Below are 22,182 nucleotides of genomic sequence, written 5' to 3'. Positions count from 1 at the left end.
GCTGAGGATCGAACCCAGGGCCTCACACGTGCTAGGTGAGCTCTCTACCACGGATCTGTAGAATTCCATCAAGCATCTTCTGTAATGCTGATCTAGTGCTCTGGTGGTCATGAATTTACTTAATTTATGCTTTTCCTAGGAGGCCTTTACTTTTCTCTCAGTTTTCAAGGATAACATTGCTGGGCCTAGTCATCTTGGTTGGCAGTTATTTTCTTTCTGGATTTGAAATTCATCATCCAGTATCCTTCTGGTCATCAATTTCTGATGAGAAATCTGTCATTACTCCAGTTAGTTTGCCTTTAAATTTGACTTGGGAATTTTCTCTTGCAGCTTTAGTATTAACTCTTTGTTTTGTACTTTTGGCAATTTAATTATAGTATGTCATGGAGAAGTTCTCTTATGGCAATGTCTACTTGGGGTTCTAAGGGCCTCCTCTACCTGAACGTTTTTGGGAACGTTCATAGCTGCTTATCTGCCAGCTAATAGGTACACCTTTCCCAGTGTTTGGGAACATTGCTGCTATTGCTGCTATTATTTCCCTGAGGATGTTTTCTGTGCCCTAAGCTATGGCTCTTCTCCCTGTGGTAGGCGATTAGACAGATGTTTAAGCTTTTAGTGGTGTCAGGTATCCTGTATGTCCTTTCACTATTTCTGTTTTTCCTTCATGGCCGTCTGAATTTAATATTTGGGCAGAGTTGTCCTAAAGCCCCAACCTTCTTTCTCCCGCCTGATCCAGTCTGTTGTTGAGCCTTCCAACTTTTTAAATCTGACTGATTGAACTCTTCATTTCCAGAATTTCTGTTCTTCTCTTTTTCAGAATCTCTGTCTCTTCATTCACTGCCTGCATGGTCTTCCTGAATCCATTCAACTAGCAGATTATTTTTCATCAACCTGAAAATATGTGAAGGGGTACACAGTTACCCCAAATTCTTTCAGGAATAAATAAGGAAAAAACAGGTTGGAGATCACTGCTTTCTATCACTTTATAAGTGGAAAATCGTTATCCTGTTCTTTGGGTATTGAATATGTCCCCCCCACCCAGCAGACGTACTAAAGTTCTAACTGCTGATGTCCTAACGTCCACTAGGATTTTTAAAGGGGTAATCAAGTTAAAATGGGGCCATAGGTTGGGTTCTAATCCACTATCACTGAAAATAGAAAATCTGGGCGTAGACACTCACGGAAGGAGAACCATGTAGAGAGGTGGACTCGTGGTGACTGAGACAGTGACTGGACTAACAGCCGTGCATCAAGGAAGGTCAGAGGTCGCTGGCCACCACAGCAATCAGGCCGAGCCTTGGGAGGAATCTACCCACAGGCTCACACCTCAGTTTTGGACTTCTGGCCTCCGGAACTGTGAGGCAATGATTCTCTTTTTCTTTTATTTTTTTCATCCAGGTTGTGGGTACTTTGTTAGGAAAACCCTCACCAATTCACACACTTGCCATAAAATTATATAATAAGAGTGTAATAAGAAGAAGACAATGCCCTTGAATGTCATGAAATTTCAGCCAGTTCCTTAAGAGCCCACTGAAGATAGGCCTGAGTCTTTTTCTTCATTGGAAGGAGACTTGGCAGAGGCACCCCCGTGTTCATAGCTGCTTATCTGCCAGCTAATAGGTACAAGCAACCCCAAGACCATCAGTAGATGAACAAGTAAACAAAATGTGGTACCTACGCATGGTGGGGTGTCATACAGCCTTTTAAAGGAAGGTAATCTTGATGCAGCTACACCATGGGTGGAGATTGAGGCCACTATGCTGAGTGAGATGTGCTGATCACAAAGGACAGCTGCTGCATTACTGTCCTTTTATGAACCCTGCAGAAGAGTCCAAGTCATAAAGATGGGACACTAGACGATGGCTGGAGGGGCTGGGGAGGCGTTTTGAGGTACTGTTTGGTGCATATGGAGTTCCAGCCAGACAGACAAAGGGTCCTGTGGGTGGTGGGAGGGACGGTGCGGCTAACGTTAGCGTGCTTAATGCCACGAACTTAAAAACGTCCAATGTCTAGGTTATGTATTTTACCACAATTGAGAAAAAAAAAAACAGTATAGCCAATGTCAAGAGAGATGTTAAAAGCATATTAAGACAAAATTGAGGTAGTTACCTTGAGCTAATCAGGAAAATCAGGCAAATTGGAAGTGAATTAGATTTTAATAGCTTTCTACGTAGTCCATGTTATTTGTTTGCTGGGCAAATGTCTACATATCACCTAAGGTCATCCCACACAGTGGAGAACTGTACCCCACTCAGGTGGTAACTGCCCATAAGAATGTTTTACACCACAGAGAGCCAGGCCTGGGGCTCGAACCTCAGCCCCTGGACTCTCCGTCCAGTATGCTTTTCTTATAACATAAAAAAGTTCTTATTTTGAAATAATCTTACTAATCATAAATAATCATAATAATGTTCTGAGATATTAGACCATAGCACCAACCCTGGGTTCAGCTCCCCTCTGCTAGGTTGGTGGCTGGCAGCATTGAATTTTGGGGTGAAGGATAAGAGAAAGAAGTAACCCTTTAAATAGCGGAGTTTCAGGAGGAAACCAGGGGGCGTTAAAGTAAAAGTAAAGTGCTAAAGTGAAGAAGAATGACCAGAAACAACACACAGTCTTTATCGTATCAGTGCAACATAGCTGGAGACGAAGGATGAGGACCCCGACTTGTGCACTGTCAAATGTAGGTTTTCTTGGAAACTTAAGTTACTGATAACCGTCTCTTTTGCTCCTAGTTTGTTTGATGATTCTGGCCCTGTGACAAACATAGGTAGTTACTCAGGGAGACCTGGAGACAGACACTTAGAGACATGTAATCTGGGACTAGAAGCAAGGAAGGTTGGGGATGATTTTGAGAAGTGTAAATTGGAGTAGTTGAATATTTTCAGAGTAGATATTATTTGAAACACAATCATTACACCGGAAGAATACACACTTAAAATGCTGATTCAAAACTAGTTTAGAAATTATCTTTAAGCAGGGTTGTGTAATTTTTTTGAAAACTGGCTCTCATTAAGGAGGCTTCAGGGAACAGCTGGATACCCACTGCCTGCTGGTGTGATTCAGCAGGAGGCCCAGGCATTGTGCTGGAAGCTCTAGGCAAAGGATGAAGCTTGTCCCTAAGCACATCTCTAGAGGTAACTTTTTTTTTTTTTAAATAATTTATAGCTTTTAGTACATTTCCTCTAGCTTGAGTATTTTCTGAAATATTCTATACAAATTTGCATGCAGTTCTTCACATTACGTTTACAGGATTCCACTACATGAGCAATTTTCACTGATGCTATTAGTTACAATGACAACTTTCTCATATTTTTCGCAAACGCAGGATCTCGACCCATTGTGCATTCCTATCCTTGGACCGACTTGTCCTTTGCCGTTGTTCCTTCTCAAGGTTTCTCCCCATTGAGTGCTCTTTCACATCTGTGAATTGAACCAGGAGGACCAGGGACACTCCCATATGCTTCAAACTGATATGAATTCTCTGCATTATGCATAGTCATGTTTTCTAGAAAAGTCCTGTGAAAATGAAGCTTTCCTACATTCTGTATTTAGGGTTACTCTCCAGTGTGGTCTTAATGTTTATGAAAGTAACTAGAAGAAGGCTTTCCCATGTCGATTGAACACGGAGGGTCTCTGCAGTGTGAGTTCCTCCATGTACTTGAAGAGCAGTGAAACAAATGGAGTTTGGGACAGCATATCAGTACTCCCGGTGTTCCCAATACCAGATCATTTAACTATGTAGGATTTCAGATATTCCAATTATGGTGGTACTTTTGTTTGTTTGTTTGTTTTCATACCAAGTTTGAACCCAGAGAAGCTTAACCACTGAGCCACTTCCCAGTCCTTTTTGTTTTAAGACAGGGTCTCACTAAGTTACTGAGGCTGGCTTTGAACTTGAGATTCTCCTACCTCAGCCTCCCAAGTCACTGCACCCAGCTCAGATATCCCAATTATAGTCGATCAACCTATGTGCATTTTGGAAGGAAACTGCCTGGGATTAAATCATATTGAAATAGGCTTATTTACATCACTTGCATCTTTTGAAAATCTGCTGTCATTCCAAGGTTCTGAAAGGACATTGCTCTTTTTTTTAATATTTATTTTTCAGTTCTAGGTGGACTTTTTATGTGGTGCTGAGAATCGAACCCAGTGCCTCACGCATGCTAGGCGAGCCTGCTACCACTTGAGCCACATCCCCAGCTCCGACATTGCTCTTTTTTATGAGTGCAATTACCTCAGATTTCTTCTGGAATCTTTATCATCATTTTCAACATTCTGGCCTACTTTTCTCCCTGTGGAGCCCAGCTGCCTGAAGGCTTCCCACGTCCCTTCTCTTCCAACTTCTTCTGCAAAGCATCCCTCCCAGCCCACTTCTCTGGGGTGGAGTTCTCAGCCAAGTCCCCACAGGTCATTGGGTCCATTTCCAGCTTTTGGAGTGTCCTGGTGTCCTCCCCAGGGCTTCTGAGGTTGGTGCTGGTCACAGTGCAACAGAAGCTAAGCTGCTGGACCTCTTTCAGCTTGTAGGACGGGTCCAGACACTATCTCTAGAGGCAACTCTTACTTATGGGAAATGGAGAAGAGAATAAAAGGGTAAATGATAATATCAGAGCTGGGATTTGCTTTAAAACACTTCAGCAGAGAAAAAAGGCAAAGCCAATATGTACAATATGCATTTCTTCCCTGGGGCTGCCATAATAAAGCACCACAAATCTGGTGCAAACTCTTTTCTTTCAGTCCTGCACCTTCTCCAAAGACTTTAGGGGAAAATGAAATTAAGTGTACACTTACTACATGAACCATTAATAGTTCGTTATCCACGTGATGTGAAAATAGTATCTCACACAAAGACTTGCATGTGAATGCTCATGCAATTTTATTCAAAGTAACCCCCAAATGGAAGCAACCCAAATAGTCATCAACACTATTGCATAAATTGTGGTATATCTCTACAATGAAATATTCAGTTGCACAGAGAAACGAATCTCTGATACACACAATGTGTATGAATCTCCTGAAACATGGCACAGAGTGAAGGAAGTCAGCCGGTGCAGAAGGTTAATTCTGCCTAACTCCATGCATGTGAAATCCAAGAAGAGAGAAAGCTAAAGTACCAGACCAAACCACCTGGGGCAGAGGATGGGTGGCAGCCGGAGGGCACAGCTCCCACCTTGGCTGTGGTGGTGGTGACCTGGCTACGTCAATATAGAAACTCATCAAACCGTTTATTTAAAATGGTGCATTTTAGTGTACCAAAAATATCTCAATAAATTGGTTAAAATCGGCTTAAGGTATATTTTGAGTGTTTCCCTGCTTTGATCAGTTTTCTTGGAACACCCAGGGCCTGGCCATTCCTACCCTTATCTTCAGGTCTTCCCCGGAGGGGAGGCTGTAGTTATGCAGCTAGATGCAACAGAGGGGCACAGGGTTCAAGTGGAAGAAACAGCTCTTTGACATCTTGGGTGTCTGGGTTTTTGAACTAAGCAAGGAGTTTTCTACCCTAATTACACATTAAACAAACCAACCAACCCAAACTTCCTTCTCTGAACCTCAGTCCTCTGCTTTTCTACGGGGAAATGGCCTCATGGCTCTGCCAGCTTCTCCTCTTAGCCACGGAGGCGAAGCCAAAGGACTACAAGAAACGTTGGCCATTTCATCCTAAAGAAATTCCTATATGACTAGGCAAAGATGCACAGAGAAACAGTTTCCCTTATAGGAAAAACAGAGTGCCATCTAGATGCCCACAAATGGGAATGCCACCTGCTGGTGGCTTTTTGTACAGTAACACACAGTCATTTAAAAAGCTAAAGACAGTCTCCCAGTCACAATATGGAAGGATGCCCACAGTTACTGTGGATTTGTAGAATGTAAGTTGAAGGGGAATATGTTTAGTATGACCCAGTTATGTTAAAAAAACGTACAAAATGTATGTGTATCTTAATTAAACACAGAGAATTGTTAGCACAAATTAACTCTATAGAGTAGGACTGAGGGTGAGTGAGGAGGAGAAATTTTGCTTTCTTTCTAAAAAAAAAAAATCTGTTTTTGCAGTACTGGGGATCAAACTCGGAGCTCATGCATGCTGAGCATGCGTTTTCCCACTGAGCTACATCCCCAGACTCAGATTTTGCTTTAAAATGAACAAAACAGCACCTTCTTCATTAGATTTTTCCAATGAATACTATTCATTTCCAATGAATACTATTATTAAGAAAACACATGCTTCTCACACTCGGAACCTTCCTTGCACTGGTTTCAGGGCATGGACTGAGGTTCCTTTGGAGGCAGACTTACCTGTCACCCTTCCCAGGAGCCATCTGCTCTCACTTGGCCCATCCCATGTGGCCATCTCTTGACTCACAGAGCCACCTCAATGAGATCACACAGAAAAATCACTGGGAATGAACCATGTGTAGCTTCAACAGTTTGTTCCAGCAAAGGAGTGCCTCCTCCTGTGACCTATGACCCATCTCATCAGGATGGAAGAAGTGGAGCGCACCCGCCCTGGCCACAGTGCAGCTCTCCCACCAGGAGACGGAGATCTTGGGCAGGTCTCAAGCTCCTTGGATTCTCTGAGCCTGTTTCCACACCTGTCCAGTGAGCACACACTTGCCCTCCCAGGTCTCCCTAGTGCACTTGTGAGGTTCTACAGAGACGGGGTGGGGATGTGGGGCAGGGCAGGTTTTGTGGGAAATACTGTAAAATGTGGGTGTGTTATTACTTGGAGAAGGTGCGGAATTTATCTAGCTGGCCTGATTTATCAGAGGTGCTATTTGCAGGGCCTAGAAAATATCCCTTTCTTTTTTCCAGAGCTTCTGTTCAAAAAGTAGTGAGGAGAGAGAGCCTGGCTTTCACCAGATGCCACCAAAGAGGTCACGTGGAAAGTGAGAGCGGGCACCCAGTGTGCTCACCCTGGCCTGGTCCCTGTTAACTGACATATTTTGTCTCATTTAATCCTCCCAACAATCCTATGGTGTATTTGTCTCAGGCTACAGTTTACTGATGGGAAAACTCATGAATTAAAAAAATGGAGATCGAGGTGAATCTTCTCTCATTTGTTCTTTCATTGAATAAGTCCTAGTTGCCAGGAAGTCCAGCAGTGCACTAGGAGTCCCTGCTCTCACAGAGGTACCTCACTCAGGGGCCTGGTGGGAAGTTTCCTGGCTCCAGAGGGCGAAGGGGAACTCTCACCCTGTTTTGGCACTCAGCTTCTGCGCCAAGTATTGGCACGCTGGGGCCCTGGTCTCCTAGGCCGCTCCCCATGCAGTCCAGGGACACGGATGCCCTTCCTTCTCCTGCCCTGGCCTCCCCACCCTCGGCCCCACAGGCTCAAGCGGCCAGCGTGGAAGCTTGTTTCCACCAGTGTCTCTTCCCAGGGTGTGATCCTGGAGGAGGCCTGCAGGAGAGCCCTTTCCCAGATGAGTCAGGCAGCCGTCATTACCTAGTGCTGACCCAGGACCGTCATGGAAGCTGCAGTTAGCAGAGGAGCCAAGACTCACAGGGTTGGAACTCAGCTTCAAGCTAGGGGCTGGCCAGGTTTCCACCACTGCTGCCAAGTCTCCGCTTGGTCATCCTCTGGGGAGCAGGACAGGGCAGTGGTAAGAGTCCCGTTTTACCAAGGCTGATATTTCTGGGGACTCCTTTTCGGTCTTTCTCAGTGAGTGCGTTAGCAAGGATGGGCCACAGGGGCAGGGTGGGGCCGGGGGGAGGGAGGCAGTGCTGCTCCAGAAGACGGTGAAAGGAGTGGTCTGTCAGAGGGCCACTGAGACCCAGCCCCCTGTGCCAACGCCAGACCCCCTCTGCTGGGATCCCTAGGGGTTGAGCCCAAGGCCCTTTACATGGGGCCACCTCCCAGCCCTTTGTGATTTCCTTATGGAGACAGGGTATCCCTAGGTGGCCCAGGTTGGCCCTGTCTGTGCCATTTCTCCTGCCTCAGCCCCCAAAGCAACTGGGATTTCAGGTGTGCCCCACAGTGCATGGTCCCCAGCAAATGTCCCATCACTGAAACTTCCTGTGTCAGGGACAGCCTGGAGGGTGAAGGGGGTGTCTTCACAGAGTCCCAGTGGCTGACAGCCATCTCGAATGGGATGCCAGGGGTGCCTCGCCCAGGAGGAATGCTGCTCCCTAGAGGTCATCCACCAGGCCCTCTCTCTGAGGAAGCTTTCTGCCTTGTGAGTTTGTAAGGACCGCGTTCAGTCCCCGCAGGGGGACGTGCGCTGGCGATGCCTCTCACCTGTGTAACTCTGAGGACTGCGTCCAGTCCCCTGTATAACTCCGAGGACACCCGTCCAGTCCTCAAGGGTGGGACATGAACTCCTGATGCCTCTCACCTCTATAACTTTGAGGACAGCATCCAGTCCCTGCGTGCGCTGGCGATGCGTGTGCTGGCAGGGCCTCCTCACCTGTGCAACTCTAAGGACACCCGTCCAGTCTCCACTGGGTGGGACGTACGCTGGTGGTGCCTCTCACCTGTGTAACTCCGAGGACTTCGTCCAGTCCCCTGTGTAACTCTGAGGACTGCGTCCAGTCCCCCTGTGTAACTCCGAGGACAGGACACCTGTCCAGTCCCCGCAGGGTGGACGTGCGCTGGCAATGCCTCTCACCTGTGTAACTCCGAGGACTGTGTCTACTCTCCTGTGTAACTCCGAGGACACCCGTCCAGTCCCCTCAGGGTGGACATGCACTGGCGAGGCCTCCTCACCTGTGTAACTCCACTCCATAGGTCCTCAGGCCACTCAGGCTGTGTTTTCCTGGCTCTTGTGAAACAGCTGTGGCTCCTGCAGCATGGGCTTCCTCCCCTGCTCCCAGGTGCAGGCCACCTTGCAGATTGTGGCTTCGGTGCTGTTCCCTGGCCCCTCCCTCCAGACACCTGGGGTTGAGTGTGCTCCCCAACTCCCTGCTTTCTCCGTTCCTTCTTCCCAGAGTGAACTATCAGAGTCCGTTTCCCTCATCACTCCACATGGATTCCTTTGTGGGTACTCAACTTGTTACTTGAAGACTGGAAATAAACAGGGAGAATCAGGTCCCTGCCTTCCTTATAGGAACCGAACCACAAGGTAACTAGACAGTTGAAAAGGACACGTTTCTCTTTAGAGCAGTGTTTTGCTAACGAGTTGTTAGAGTCTGTAAACAAGTCAAAATAACACCTGGCATTTTGCCAGGGGAATGTTAGAGTTCGTAAACAAGTCTGGATGGCGCCTGGCAAAATGCCAGAGGGAGTGGCTTGAGAAGTAACAAAAGTGAGCCATTAAGTGTGGAGATTCCTGATTGGTTGACTGCTGTATCTAGTTTATGTTAATTAGATAAGCTGTGTGGAATGTATAAATACCTCTGTTGTCCTGCAATAAAGGGCTCCCACTCCTGCTGTATCAAGTACACAAGTTGCTCGTCACGGACTGCGGCAACGAGTGAAAAGGAATAACAGCATTAGGAGTCTGAAGGGTCTGGGTAATGACCATCAGTGCTGCCCACATCATCAGACAGGGGCAGCCAGACATCACGTGACAGAGTGTAGACCACTACTTACGAATTGATCTTGACAAAATGGGAACCCGAATTTGATTAGGCTAGAGATCTAATTTATAGAAAATACAAGGCACGGAGGACTCTACAGGACTGCAGTCCAGAAAACACAGACTTCAGGAAAAGCAGCAGGACAGACCACCCAGATTCTTGAAGAATATCAAGGGGAAAAGCGGGGCAGGGTTGGGAACCTATGGATAAAACATTCAGAGGCGTGCCAGCCAATCCAATATGGGGCCCTTACTTTAACCAATATGCTAAGAATTTTATGACAAGCAGGGAAACGTGGACATTGGGCGTTTGGTGACACTAAAGGATTACTATTACTTTAGGGGTGGAAAATAGTTATGGTCTTTTTTTCTAAAAAATTCTTATACTTTAGATATATGCTGAAATACACATATATACGAATATAAGTTTACGATGTGTTGGATTTCCTTCAAAAGAATCCAGAGGATCATAGGGGAAATGGGCAGGAGTGTAAGCTCAGCCATAGATGACCGTTTATGCTGGGGGGATGATGGGACACAGGAATTCATTACACTTCACTTTTGCATAGGGTTAAAAATGTCCAAAAATTAATATAAGAATTTAATATAACCACCAGAAGAAAGGATGTGGAAGGTACAACCTCCTCACCATAAGAGAGGCCCAAAATGAGCAAAGCCCTCAATTGAACAAGGTAGGAGGGGAGAAATGGGAAGGGCCTGGGAAGCATTTTAAGGAGAGAACATAAAGTCAGATTCTAGTAATAATAATAAATAGTAATGGACAAAATTTGTCTATTAAAATACAGATCGGGCTAAAAATAAAAAACATTCAGTTATACTTTGAACAGAGAACTTTTAAAAAATTAAAAAGGAAAATAAAGGCATAGAAAACATCTACTATGAAAATTACATGGCAATAAACAGAAATGAGGTTCAAAGAGCTCAAACAGGTAAGAACTGAAATATGTGAAGTAGGATTAGCAGCAAATGACCAGTGGTGTTGTGAGGGGCAGCTTCAGGCTGCAGTGGGAGCCATAGCCGGGCTTCGTCTCCAGGAAAAGCAGGCACGGGGCGTGTGTGTTAGCAGGCCACGAGGGCCACCCGTCTGTCTTGATCTATGTGTGGAACCTGAAGGAATTTCCATGTGAAGATGTAGAGGAAAGGCAGAAGTAGAAAATATGGTGGAGACAGAAACCTTTCTGGGGAGAGAAGACTGAAGATGCAAGACCCAGAGCACCAGGGTGGGGGCAGAGAGAGTGGACAAGAAGAAAAAAACGCCTTCTATTTTATTTTGTTTCTAATTTATTAATTTGCCATTACACAAACAGTACATGAATGCATATTCATTAACATGAAACATTACAGTTAAAGCTAACGCACGCCACCAAACTCCTGCTGGCAGTCCGGTGGTATCCTGCGGGGCCTTGAGTGTGTGCCCGGCACACTAGTGCACACATTGGAAGTACACTGTGCGGCATCCGCGCGTGGGAACATGGGGCTGTGTGTTGACAATGGTGTCACATGGGTTACATGTATTGCTCTTCAGTTTTTACTCCCACAACTTTTCACAACTTAACTTTGTATCCCAGATCTTTCTGTGATGGTGCACTAGGTCTCTCGTTTTTCGTTGGTACTTGGTACTTTATGATGTGTACTGTATTCTACTCCCTTGATGGGTGTTTGGGTTTTCCAGTTTTATACTATGACAAGCAAAGGTGCAAATGACATTACTGTGTAAGCTGCCTTGTGAGCACGTGCATTTCTTTTGTGTATATATTAAAAACTGGAGTTGCCGGGTCACAGGGCATGTGAATCTTAAGGTTTAATCGTGCAACCCAATTGCTTTGAAACATAACTGGGCCAACAACCTGTCACCCACCAGCAAGGTGGGATTCCTGCTTTCCACACCCTGCCAGCTCTTGATTTACAGATTTATATTCTTTTTAATATTTGCCCCATTGGATCTGAGATGGTTTCTTGTATTTTCACCTGCATTTTCCTTATTTTGCTGAGGTCAACTCTCTCTTCCTGTAATTATTTGCTTTTCCATGGTTCAATTTCTACAAAGGATATGTGACCGAAAGAGCAGAAGGCTTCCTGCTAGTCCTGGTGGAATCCGTTTTTGTGAGAGATCTAAACCTTCTGCTTTCTTCCCAAATGGCTTTGCTGTCTCAGTACTAGTTGACTAATTCCTTCTTTTCCCTACTGACTTGAAACGCCACTTTTGTCATTTACTCAGTATACCTTTGTGTTTCTTTCTGGATTCTCAGCTCTTAATAGAGACTTGTTTTTGGCATCAGGCACCTGAGTTATTCTTAACTTGGTTCCTGAATGGTAGCTGCTTTTGTCAGCCAAGATATGTTTTTTTGTGAGACAATAGACAATATAATTCATGACACACAAATCCTGTTCTAGCCAAGTTAGATTTAAATCAGTTTCATTATCTACTAAAAACTTAGGGTATTAAAAAATGTGTAAACTTCTATCACAGGCTAATTTCTCTTTTGCAGGAGTATCTCATAGCCTCCAAGTAGAGGTGGGAGGCTTTTTTTTTAACCAGTTCCTCTTTCTAAAAGCATTGTTTAATGTTAGAGCTCCTTAGGTGATTTGAAGTTGTTTCCTGGCAAAGGCACAGGGTTTCACATGACATGGCAATGTCACTGTTATATACATGAACCTTTCATCTAATAAAGTCTGAGGTCCACACACCATGACACTGAACCTGAAACTGGCACTGTGCTGCTCCAGCTTCGGCCCGTCCATGGATCCTGAGCTCTGGGAGGGCACGGATCATGTCCCTTTCATCTTTTATCCCCAAATGTCTCGTACAGGGCACAGCACCTACACTAAAAGAGAATGGAATCACATTTCTACAATGTTTTTTTAAAACAAAACAATGTAACCCAAATTCCTCCTGAACTTCACTTTTGGCTGCTTCATAATTTATATATTTTTTTCTTGTCTATGCAAGTCTGCCACCTGATTAAGTGATACTGTATATTTATTTCTAGTAGTAATACTAGAACTAGACACTGACCTGATAGTACCTCGTGCACATGTATGGACTTGCTCTGGTTTGATCTACCTATAGATACGTTGCTTGCCTGTGAATGACAGCAGAACTGTGATCTAGAAAACATTCTGGATGGCAGTGGGCAAGAGCACTTTGTTGTTACATGGGAACATTGCAGGCATGCTGGAGGCTGGAATGAGAAGGTAGCCTTGATTTTTTTCATGGGAGAGTTGAAGAGTTGCATTTGTCTTGTTTTAAAATTCAGTTCTTTTTCCAAGTTAGCACACCTTTGCCTTCCCTTTTTTGAGGGGTAACTATGGCTTCTGTAGACAATGTCTTAAGTCTGTAAGTCTCTGGATCTGAGACATTAGGCTGCAGGAAAATTCTTCAAACAGCCTAATCTATCAGTTTCCCTGTGCAGAGAAAGAAAAATAAAGCTAACTCACCCTCCAGGTATGTTAAACCAATTCAATGACCAAGTGGACTGTGCCAGTGCAAAACACCAGCTTCTTACTTTGCTTTGCCATCACTAATCTTGAAAAGCTGTCTTAAGTTTCTTTATCTGATGATTCCATTAAGGGGCGGGGGTGGAGGGGGAGTGCAGATGTCTGTGAACTTGAACCTGCTTTATACAGTGCCTCACGTAGCATTTTTTCTCTCTGAACACAGCATGCCATACCAATTGTACCCCACTCAGGAAATAGTAACCATAGCACTTATATAGGTGATCCTTCCACCTACAAAGAGAATGTATGTACTTGAAGAGCAGATCTCGGTATGGATTTCTGTGACCTGGTACAGAATTAATGAGACAAGGATATAATCTGGAATGTCAAAAAAAGGTAAACTGGTGCAAATGTACCTCACAGAATAATAAACGAGTAGTATTGCTAGAAAATAAAACACGGATTACTAGGAGGCTGGAGAAGGGCAGTGGTAGGGGGCTGCTGCCTGAACTGGGGACTGATCTAGAAGTCTGCTGGATTGATCTCCCTCAAAGGACAAAAGGCTAAAACTTGGCAAAATCTAGTCTGACTAGTGTTACCAGGACCTGCAGTGGAGCCAGAAGCCATTCATCCTTTCAGAGAGCAAGAAACATCTCTTTAGGGAAAGGCTTTGAAATTATGCTAATCCTAGTCACCATAAAAGGATTAAATTTTATTAACCTTTAGGGCTGAATTGACAGAGGCAGAAATTGATCATCAAGGTTCCTCCATGTCCCCCACTCTTTTATTAGATTCTTGAAATTTCTTTTAACAGGAAACAAAGACTTTGATTTCATAGATATATGAAATATATGGCTGTTGGACATAAAAGACGGACTCAAACTTTCAAGTATGAGTTGGGGCTCTTTGATTTTCCTTGAAAGGGCAAGGAAACAAGACATCTGATGTTGGGAATGGAACATCCATTGAAAAATGGCACAGAAAGGCCCGACACAAACTTCCTCCACCAGCTTCACAGGAACTGCCTGTGCAACTCTGCCTTTTCATCATTTCTTCTCTGGATTCCTGTTGTCCCTCCAAAATTATTTCCTAGCTTCCAGTTTCAGCCCGCAATCGACTTCCCATCTGCCACTCTATCTGAGCATATCATACTGCTTAAAACCATTCAATAAATTATTCTTGCTTTCGAATAGGTGCCAAGACCACCAAGGGCTAGTGGGGTCATCACTGCCACTCTGTCTCCCAGGAAATTCTGGGGCTCACTTAAGACTCTTATTCATGCTCTCTGCTTTAAACCCCTGAGCACTGTTTTCTTGTGCTTGGAATGCCTTTCCACTTGGCTCTTGTAACCTAAAACTCAGATATCACTTCTTAGGAAACCTACTCTGACAAAGCCATCTTTTGTACAAGTACCAAGTAAGGTTTTTCCCCCCAACTGTTGCTTTGTATCTGTTGTCTGTAACCTTAAACTGTAAATCTTGAGGACTAAGCTTTGTCTTTTTAACAGTATTATTGAAGAGAACTCAATCATATCAACCACTGGGCTAAATAGCTTCATTTATAACTTAATTATGAGTTAAAATAACTAAATATTTAATCTCAGCTCCCTACTTTTTTTTTTTTGGCGTGTTGTCTTTTTGAGATGTTGCAAGTTCCAACATCACACTGGAATTACATAAGATGAATTTTCTTTGGGGAAGATCAGATTTGAATTATACACATATAACTGTATTAGAAAAATTTCTACTTTATGAATTCCTGGTTGGCTAAATAAACCAACAGAACACTTATGTAGCACCCAAGTCTGTAGACACTGCATTGAGAAATTAGAGATACACGACATACCTATAAGACTGCCCCCAAATTGGAATTTCAACCAGTTAATATTCTATTTGGAGCAAGAGACCCAAAGCTTCAAGGTAAAACTGAAAGTTACTCAAGATCCTAAACAAACTAACCCATTGGGGGGAATGCTCAGCACTTCCAAATACAAGTCTAATAGCTTTTCCACTTTATCCCCAACTTTAGAGTTCGGAGTGTGCCTCACGGGAGGTGTGGATGTAGGGACTTCTCTTTGCAGCTTTTTTTTTAGTGGGGGTGGGAGGTGCCGGGCTAAAGGGAGAATTTTGAGTCCTGATGGAAGGAGAAAGTAAGCAGAGGGCAGGCACAATAATTTTGTATTTCTGACATTGCACCATGAGTTCTCACATCACTGAACTGAAAAGACTATTAGTATTTAAGGCTCTTGATACTTATTGCCAAATTTCTTTCTCAAGTACACAGAAAAGCCTGACTTACTACATTAAGCCCTGTTATTTAAAAGACACAACAACTGGTTAAAAATATTAACTTGTATTTCTTAGGTTACTAGAGGTTGAAACTTCAGAAACCACTTTATTTCTCCTGTGAATGGTTTCCTCTCCTTTTTAACATTAGTAGTGACTGCTGTTACCATTTTAAACTTTAACATATTAATTTTCTTGATCACAGCTACTATCCTTTATAAAATATTTCTGTCCCCAGAACCAAAAATTTATCTCTTACTTTCACGAAAATTGCAACTTTTTTTTTTTCTTCCCAGTGCTGGGGATCAACAACTGCAGGGCCCTGAACGTGCCAGGCAAGTGCTCTCCCACTGACAACATTCCCAGCTCTCCAAGCTTTTCTTGCATATTTTTCTTTGACTGAGTGAAGCACTCACTGTTAGCACTGAAGGGTGCACGCAGCACATCTTTTGGTTAACACTTCCACAGCAAAGCTTCGCATTCTATCTCACCCACTGTGGCTCTACTTCACGTTCTTAGGGTGACTATCAAGCCTATATAGATAATAACTAGAAATATTTGAAGGAACTAACATTAAAAATGTGTTCGCTGAAAATACATCCTGCAGCACAACTAGAATATAAAATATTTGGTAATCCCATGTACATCTCAATTTTATGCCTTTTGTTTGTGGATAATCTGATTAAGCTTTTATTTCAAATAAAGAACACTTATCCTCTTTAACATGGAGAGGTAACTACCATTTCTCATTAATTCCTGATTAGTTCACTGGCTATAGATAGAGCACGTTAATTTCTACAGGCACCTTTCTGAATTCAAGTAAAAGTTTTGGTAGACAAGGATTTCCTACTTAATGTAATATGATTATTGAGTACAAATATTGCTCACCATTCTAGCAATCTTCAAATTATTTACTTTGAAAATTTAAGAACTATCATTAAATCATTAACAACACAGGTTTTCACATTTAAGGAATACTCTGAACTGTGAAAATACAAATCTAGTCAAATTTTGAACACATATAGAGCCACATATTTCAACAAAACTGCAGTTTAATTTCAGAAAATGTGTTAAAATATATATTTATACATCAATTTCTGACATACACTTAATGTGTTAGTATACACAAAACGATGCTTTCTCTTGAAACTGTATTTATGAAATGTACATTTTAATTTAAATACTCAGTATACACTGCACTTAATCTGCATGTTGCATTTATTAAATACATTAAAATCTGCAATGTAACAAAACGTTTTCTGCATACGAAATTCAAAACACCATTTTAAATGAACAAAAGATGGCTCACTTCATTTTTGTTTTTGTACAACTAGCGTTTTGCACACTAGCTCAGCTCCACCAAACCACCTGTTCGTTCTTTTTTTATTTGACATTGTTCACAGACTAGTACATATTACAATAAGAGTGCTGGATAAAAACATGAGGTACGAAAGTGGTTCAAAGATTATAGGTCATGCAGATCATGCTAGACAGCAAAGAAAATTGTGACCGAGAAAACACTAAATAAAAATACATAAAGAATGTGCATTATATATATATATATAAAAAAAAAAACAAAAAACAAAAAACAAAACAAAAAAAACCCAAAAAACAAAAAAAACAAAAAACAAAACTCCATTACACAGCTTTGCTTCTTTGGTTACAAAGTAGGTTGAACAATTTCACAGCTTTTTATTCCCAACCAAAAGAAAAGTCATACGAAATGTCAGAAAGCAGAGGAATCGTGGCAATTTCTCTATTAGAAAGTAGAAACAAATGAACAAAGTTTTCTTCATCAAAATAGCCCAATTATTTATTATATCACAATAACTGGTGACTACCTGTACAGCTGCACTACGTTCTTCATACTTACACTATACAAAATTTACATTCAAGCTGGGTCTTTACTACTGAAAATAAATACCAAAGCTAAATTGCCATTAGTGTTAGAAATATGCCAGGATTCTTTTGTTCAATTATTGCCTAAACGTTTTATCTATTAAATGCAATCCTGTCTTTCAATTCCTTTACTGATATTTATAATTATTCAAAAAAATTAAAAAAGTTCTGTGACATTGTTCATGTACATTATGAAAATAGCAGCCCTGTAATAAATAAAACACAAATAAATGAAAACTTATGTAGGCAAATGTTACTGATGTTGAAAGAAAAGTGGCTCTTTAGATGAACTGTTACTTATAATGTGGTAAGAAGGCTCAAGGTAAATCCATGGTAACAGGAAACATGGAGAGCCACCAAAACTCTTAAAGACCCTACTCATGCGCACCAGGTGAAATGCAGACTTCTGCTTGCTTTAGAAAACCCCATCTATTATTCTCCGTGTGTACTGATGACATAGAACTGGACATCGAAAGCGCTGCATGACATCTTAGAGAGGAAAAGCTCTTGTAGAATGATTGTCTAATACTGAAAAGGCCAAACACACAACCAAAGCATGGCTACTTGCTTTCGTATAAAGTGGGAAGAACAGCAGTGGCACACAGATGGATTGCTGTCAGTGTTTTCCTTAGTGAGGCTTAAGAAAGCTTATGCTGAGGAGACATTCGGCTGCTGTGGAGGCTGCGCAGGCGGTGGAGGCTGTGCTAGCACTGCTTGCTGCTGAGAACTGCTACCAGGATTGGCCTGTTGGGCTGGGAGCTGGGATAACTGATCATTGTTTGAAAGAGATTTTAACAGTGCATTTTCTCGTTCAAGTAAAGAGTTTCTTTCAACTAATTCTTTTATTTGTTCCTTTAGAACTTCCACTTCTTCTCTTACTGCATACATCAAATGGCTTTTCACCAGATCCTGTGAAAAACAAAATTAGGAATATCAAAAATAGAAAGGAAAAGGCATTGCTTTTTGGTTCTAGACTACTTGGTGCCCTGTAAACACAAAGTGTTTTTTATAAACACAGTGTTTTTATATGTTTTCCTGCTCTTGCTTTTAATGTTCCTGCTATATCATGACTAGGCCTATGGGTGATGGGTTGAGTAAAATCTAGTTCTCAACTAGAGCAGCAAGTCCCCAGTTTTTTTTCTTTTTGAGACAAGTTCTTGATATGTTGCCCAGGCTAGCCTTAAATTTACAATCCTCCTGCTGCCTCAGCCTAAGTAGCTGCGATTACATGTATGCACCATCAAAGTCTTCTTTTCATAATTTTGGATGATTTCCAATAATATTCACTCCCCCAAATCAATTTAAGCTTAGAATAAAAAAAAAAAATGTTTAAAAAAACCCACATGCTTACATGTTGGAGTAATGCTCCAATGAAAAAATGATATTAAATCACCCGCAGAACTACTTCAGAGAGAGATAAAGTGACAGGGATTTAGATTGGCATTTACTTGAGAATTCTGATTATACTTTCTATATTTTTATTTCTACCAGGCAAGATTGAGTTAACTCTATTCTTTAACATATTTAACTACTTCAAAATGTTAAGCTTTAATATCAGTTTTAAACAACTGAAAAAACTCAAAAAAATTGTTTATTGCTTCTTTTATGATTAAAATCCTGTAGCAAAGGAATAGTTACCATGCTATTTTTTAATCTAACAAACACTTGTCTTTGATTTCTTTTACAGAAGAAACAGGCTTACAAGATATGGATAATGTAATTTCCAACTTTAAAATCTTAGAATTTATTTTTCCTAACAGTCTGAGATCAAGAGTCCTTATTTATAGCTCATCTATACTTATAATGATCTTTTTTTGTTTTTTCCTTGTGGTGCTGGGATTGAAGTCAGGGGGTGCTTTATCACTGAAATATATCCTATCCCTTTGTATTTTCTGAGACAATCTCATTAAGTTGCTTAGACTGGCCTTGAACTTGTGATCCTCCTACCTCAACCTACCAAGTTGCTAGGATTACAGGCATGGGCCACCATGCCTGGCTACTTTAAATATTCTTGAATCAATGTATTTTAAGGGAACACCCTCCCCCTCCAAAAAATGATGGCAATAGCAGAAACCAGAACCTGAAACCAGTCCACTCATTGAAGCTCATGGAGACATGGCCTTTGATGAAATCACCATGCTCAGCTGCGTGATTTCACTGGTCCCTTCCAATGGCCCTTTCTCAACCGTGATGCATGAAATGTAACATGTCCAAATGGGAGAAATATTTACTCAGCTTGTATCTTTAGACTAAAAATTCTCAATGTTCTAACATTTTCAATTAAATCTCATTACCAAAAAATATAATCTAGTCAACTTTTAAGAAATTAGATCTTTGTTATCTAGAATTGATAAGTACAAAGTGTTTCACAGGACCCACAATCTATGAAATTAGAGGACTATAAACTTTTACTTACCATTGCTTGTTCTATTTTGTTGTCAATGGCTACAACACCTCCCCCAGATGCACTGGAAAAAATTAGAATATTTCATTAAATTATTCTAAAAAATTTAATCTCCCTTCCAACTCTTAATAATGTAAAAGACATTTGTTTTATTTAAAACCAAATATGATTGCTTAAAATAGCTTATTAATAAGTCTATTCTCCCAATTTCAAAACTCAAGAGTTCTATTAAAGAGAGGATCTCAGTAAATGGATGACTTCTCAAATTCCTTTGTAGTTCCAACATTTATAATTTGCCTACAATATGCATATGCTGCCTTAAAAGTAACTCTCAATTTTATTCAGAAGATCTCATTTCAGTGGTCTTCAAAGGATAGTCTGAATGAGTAGTACCTTTTTATCTCTTACACTTCACTCTACAATCAGTCTCATCCCTCTCGTGTGGAAATCCCAGTGATTACTTGTTGTGTTAAAACTCAGACGATGATTTAGAGATGGCCTCTAAAAACAATACAGAGGGCTTTGGGGGCACAGCTGGTTAACAAGGAACTCAACATTCTGGTAGACCTACATGCTTTGATTATAGGTTACCTGCTGGCAAAAATCACCTAATAAGGCATGTGGGTTAGACCAATTTTTCCTGGAAACAACTGAAAGCAGTCTAGCCAGGACGTACACATCCCAAATTCAAATGCTATTTCAGCACTTGTTTGCTAATGACTTAGAAGGCTGAATATTTGTCCTCTTTGGTGGTTTATATTCTCCCATGTACTAAGTAATAAAAGTAGGAAGACTCTATATTTTCTTATTGGTATTTTTATCAATTTTGAAAAACAGTAGTAGGTTTTAAAAAAATCACTCTTGTAAAAGAACATCTGATAACTTTATTATGTAAATATAAAGGTCTTTAAAATAATTTTTATACAAAACATTTCTAAATATACAAAGTCAGAAGAATTTGGTACTAAAATACCAGAATACTATTTTACTTTAAATGGTTATATCAGATTAAGCCTCAGAAATATATTGTTCAAAGTAGTTGTATCTTTTAGATTGTGATCAAAGAAGATCTGGTTATAATTCTGGTTTTGCTACTCACTTACCCACCCCTGTGACCATTAGCAAATCATCTACTTAACTTCCTTGGACCTCAGCATCCCCATTCATAAAATGAAGGTGTTGGTGTCAAAACTTTAATGAACTTTCCACTTCTAAATCCCTGAAACTCTGGGATTTAGAAATTGAATTAATACACGGAAAACACTATGTTTTGTTTATTTGAGCATTAACCACATTGATTACAGCATAATGTTTCACTCATTGCTGTTGCCATTTCTAAGATGAAAAGGGTTTTGTATACCTAATAACTGGAAAGGATATACAGATCGTTAACAAATACTTTATACATAGTGGGCTTTAAATGCTTGTAGAGGGCTGTGCAAAGTAAAATAAGACTATATGCAACTATAAATTACAGAAGTATATTCACTATGAGGATATAGTGTAACATTCAGTGCCAGAACCAACCATACTTGGGCAAAAAAAAAATGGTGACAGGGATTTAGATGAGCATTTGCTTGAGAATTCTAATTATACTTTCCATATTTTTATTTCTACCAGGAAAGATTCGATTAATTCTATTCCTTTGACATATTTTATTTAAATACTTCGATATGTTAAGCTTAATATCAGTTTTAAACAACTCAAAAAACTCTTAAAAATGGTTTATTGCTTCTTTTTAAATGATTAAAATCCTGTAGCAAAGGAATAGTTACCATACTATTCTTTGAATGTTAATCTAAAAACTCTTGTCCTTGATTTCTTTCACATTAGAAACTGGCTTACAAGATATGAATAATGTTGTAGGTATATAGATGCATATCCCAATTTATGCATAATATTATAGGTACATATCCCTTGAAAGGTACTAACCCATTCTGTCCCATTGTACTAGATGTGGAAAACCTCAAAAACTTAAATGCTGTATATATTTAAGTATATGATAGGTGATCATATATTCTGCTACTAAAAATGTAATTATGATTATAATATTAATATAATATTTATAAGCTCTAGAATATTACTGCCACTTTTTTTTTTTTAATGTACATGTGTAATTCTGTGGAAATATTTACAGAATTGAAAACTCGGGACTTTATGGGTTAGTAGTTCTAGTCTGTTCAGTGCTGTACTCTTAATAGAATTAAATCAGTCACAGACATGATTATTAATACTATAATGACCTGTGACTACTCTGATTGCTGTTACTTTACTCAGTAACCTAATGCAGTGGTCTCAAGCTAGCATACAGTCATCTGGAGGTTTGGTAAAAACAGACTAGTGGGCTCCGCCCACCCACCAGTTTCTGATTCAGCAGGAATAGGGTAGACCAAGCAATATGCATTTCTTTCTTTTTTTTTTTTTTTTGTGGTGCTGGGGATTGAACCCAGGGCCTATGCATTCGAGGCAAGCACTCTACCAACTAAGCTATATCCCCAGCCAATATGCATTTCTAACAAGCTCTAGATGATGCTGATTCTGCTACCTGACCATATTTGAGAACCACTGGCTTACAGAGATGACAGTTATAGAAGGAAAAATAAAAGGGGGGGGGGGGGGGGAAAAA

At 41.0% G+C, this 22,182-nt stretch overlaps 1 protein-coding gene across 1 annotated transcript in view; it reads right to left on the bottom strand.

Annotated features, from left to right (window-relative positions):
* Positions 1-13,075: 13,075 nt before the first annotated feature.
* Tsc22d2 (TSC22 domain family member 2) overlaps positions 13,076-22,182 on the bottom strand; it is an 89,819-nt gene continuing 80,712 nt past the window's right edge. Inside the window, exons 7-8 of the mRNA XM_015486731.2 lie at positions 19,569-19,620; positions 13,076-18,061 (exon numbers count right to left, since the gene is read on the bottom strand). Coding sequence (XP_015342217.1) covers positions 17,801-18,061; positions 19,569-19,620 — 313 coding nt within the window. The 3' untranslated portion in view covers positions 13,076-17,800. The remainder of the gene's footprint in view (positions 18,062-19,568; positions 19,621-22,182) is intronic.

This window comes from Marmota marmota, unplaced genomic scaffold (genome assembly GCF_001458135.2).
Source record: "Marmota marmota marmota unplaced genomic scaffold, marMar, whole genome shotgun sequence".
In the NCBI taxonomy this organism is placed as follows: Eukaryota; Metazoa; Chordata; class Mammalia; order Rodentia; family Sciuridae; genus Marmota; species Marmota marmota.
This window is presented reverse-complemented; position numbering and strand designations above follow the sequence as displayed.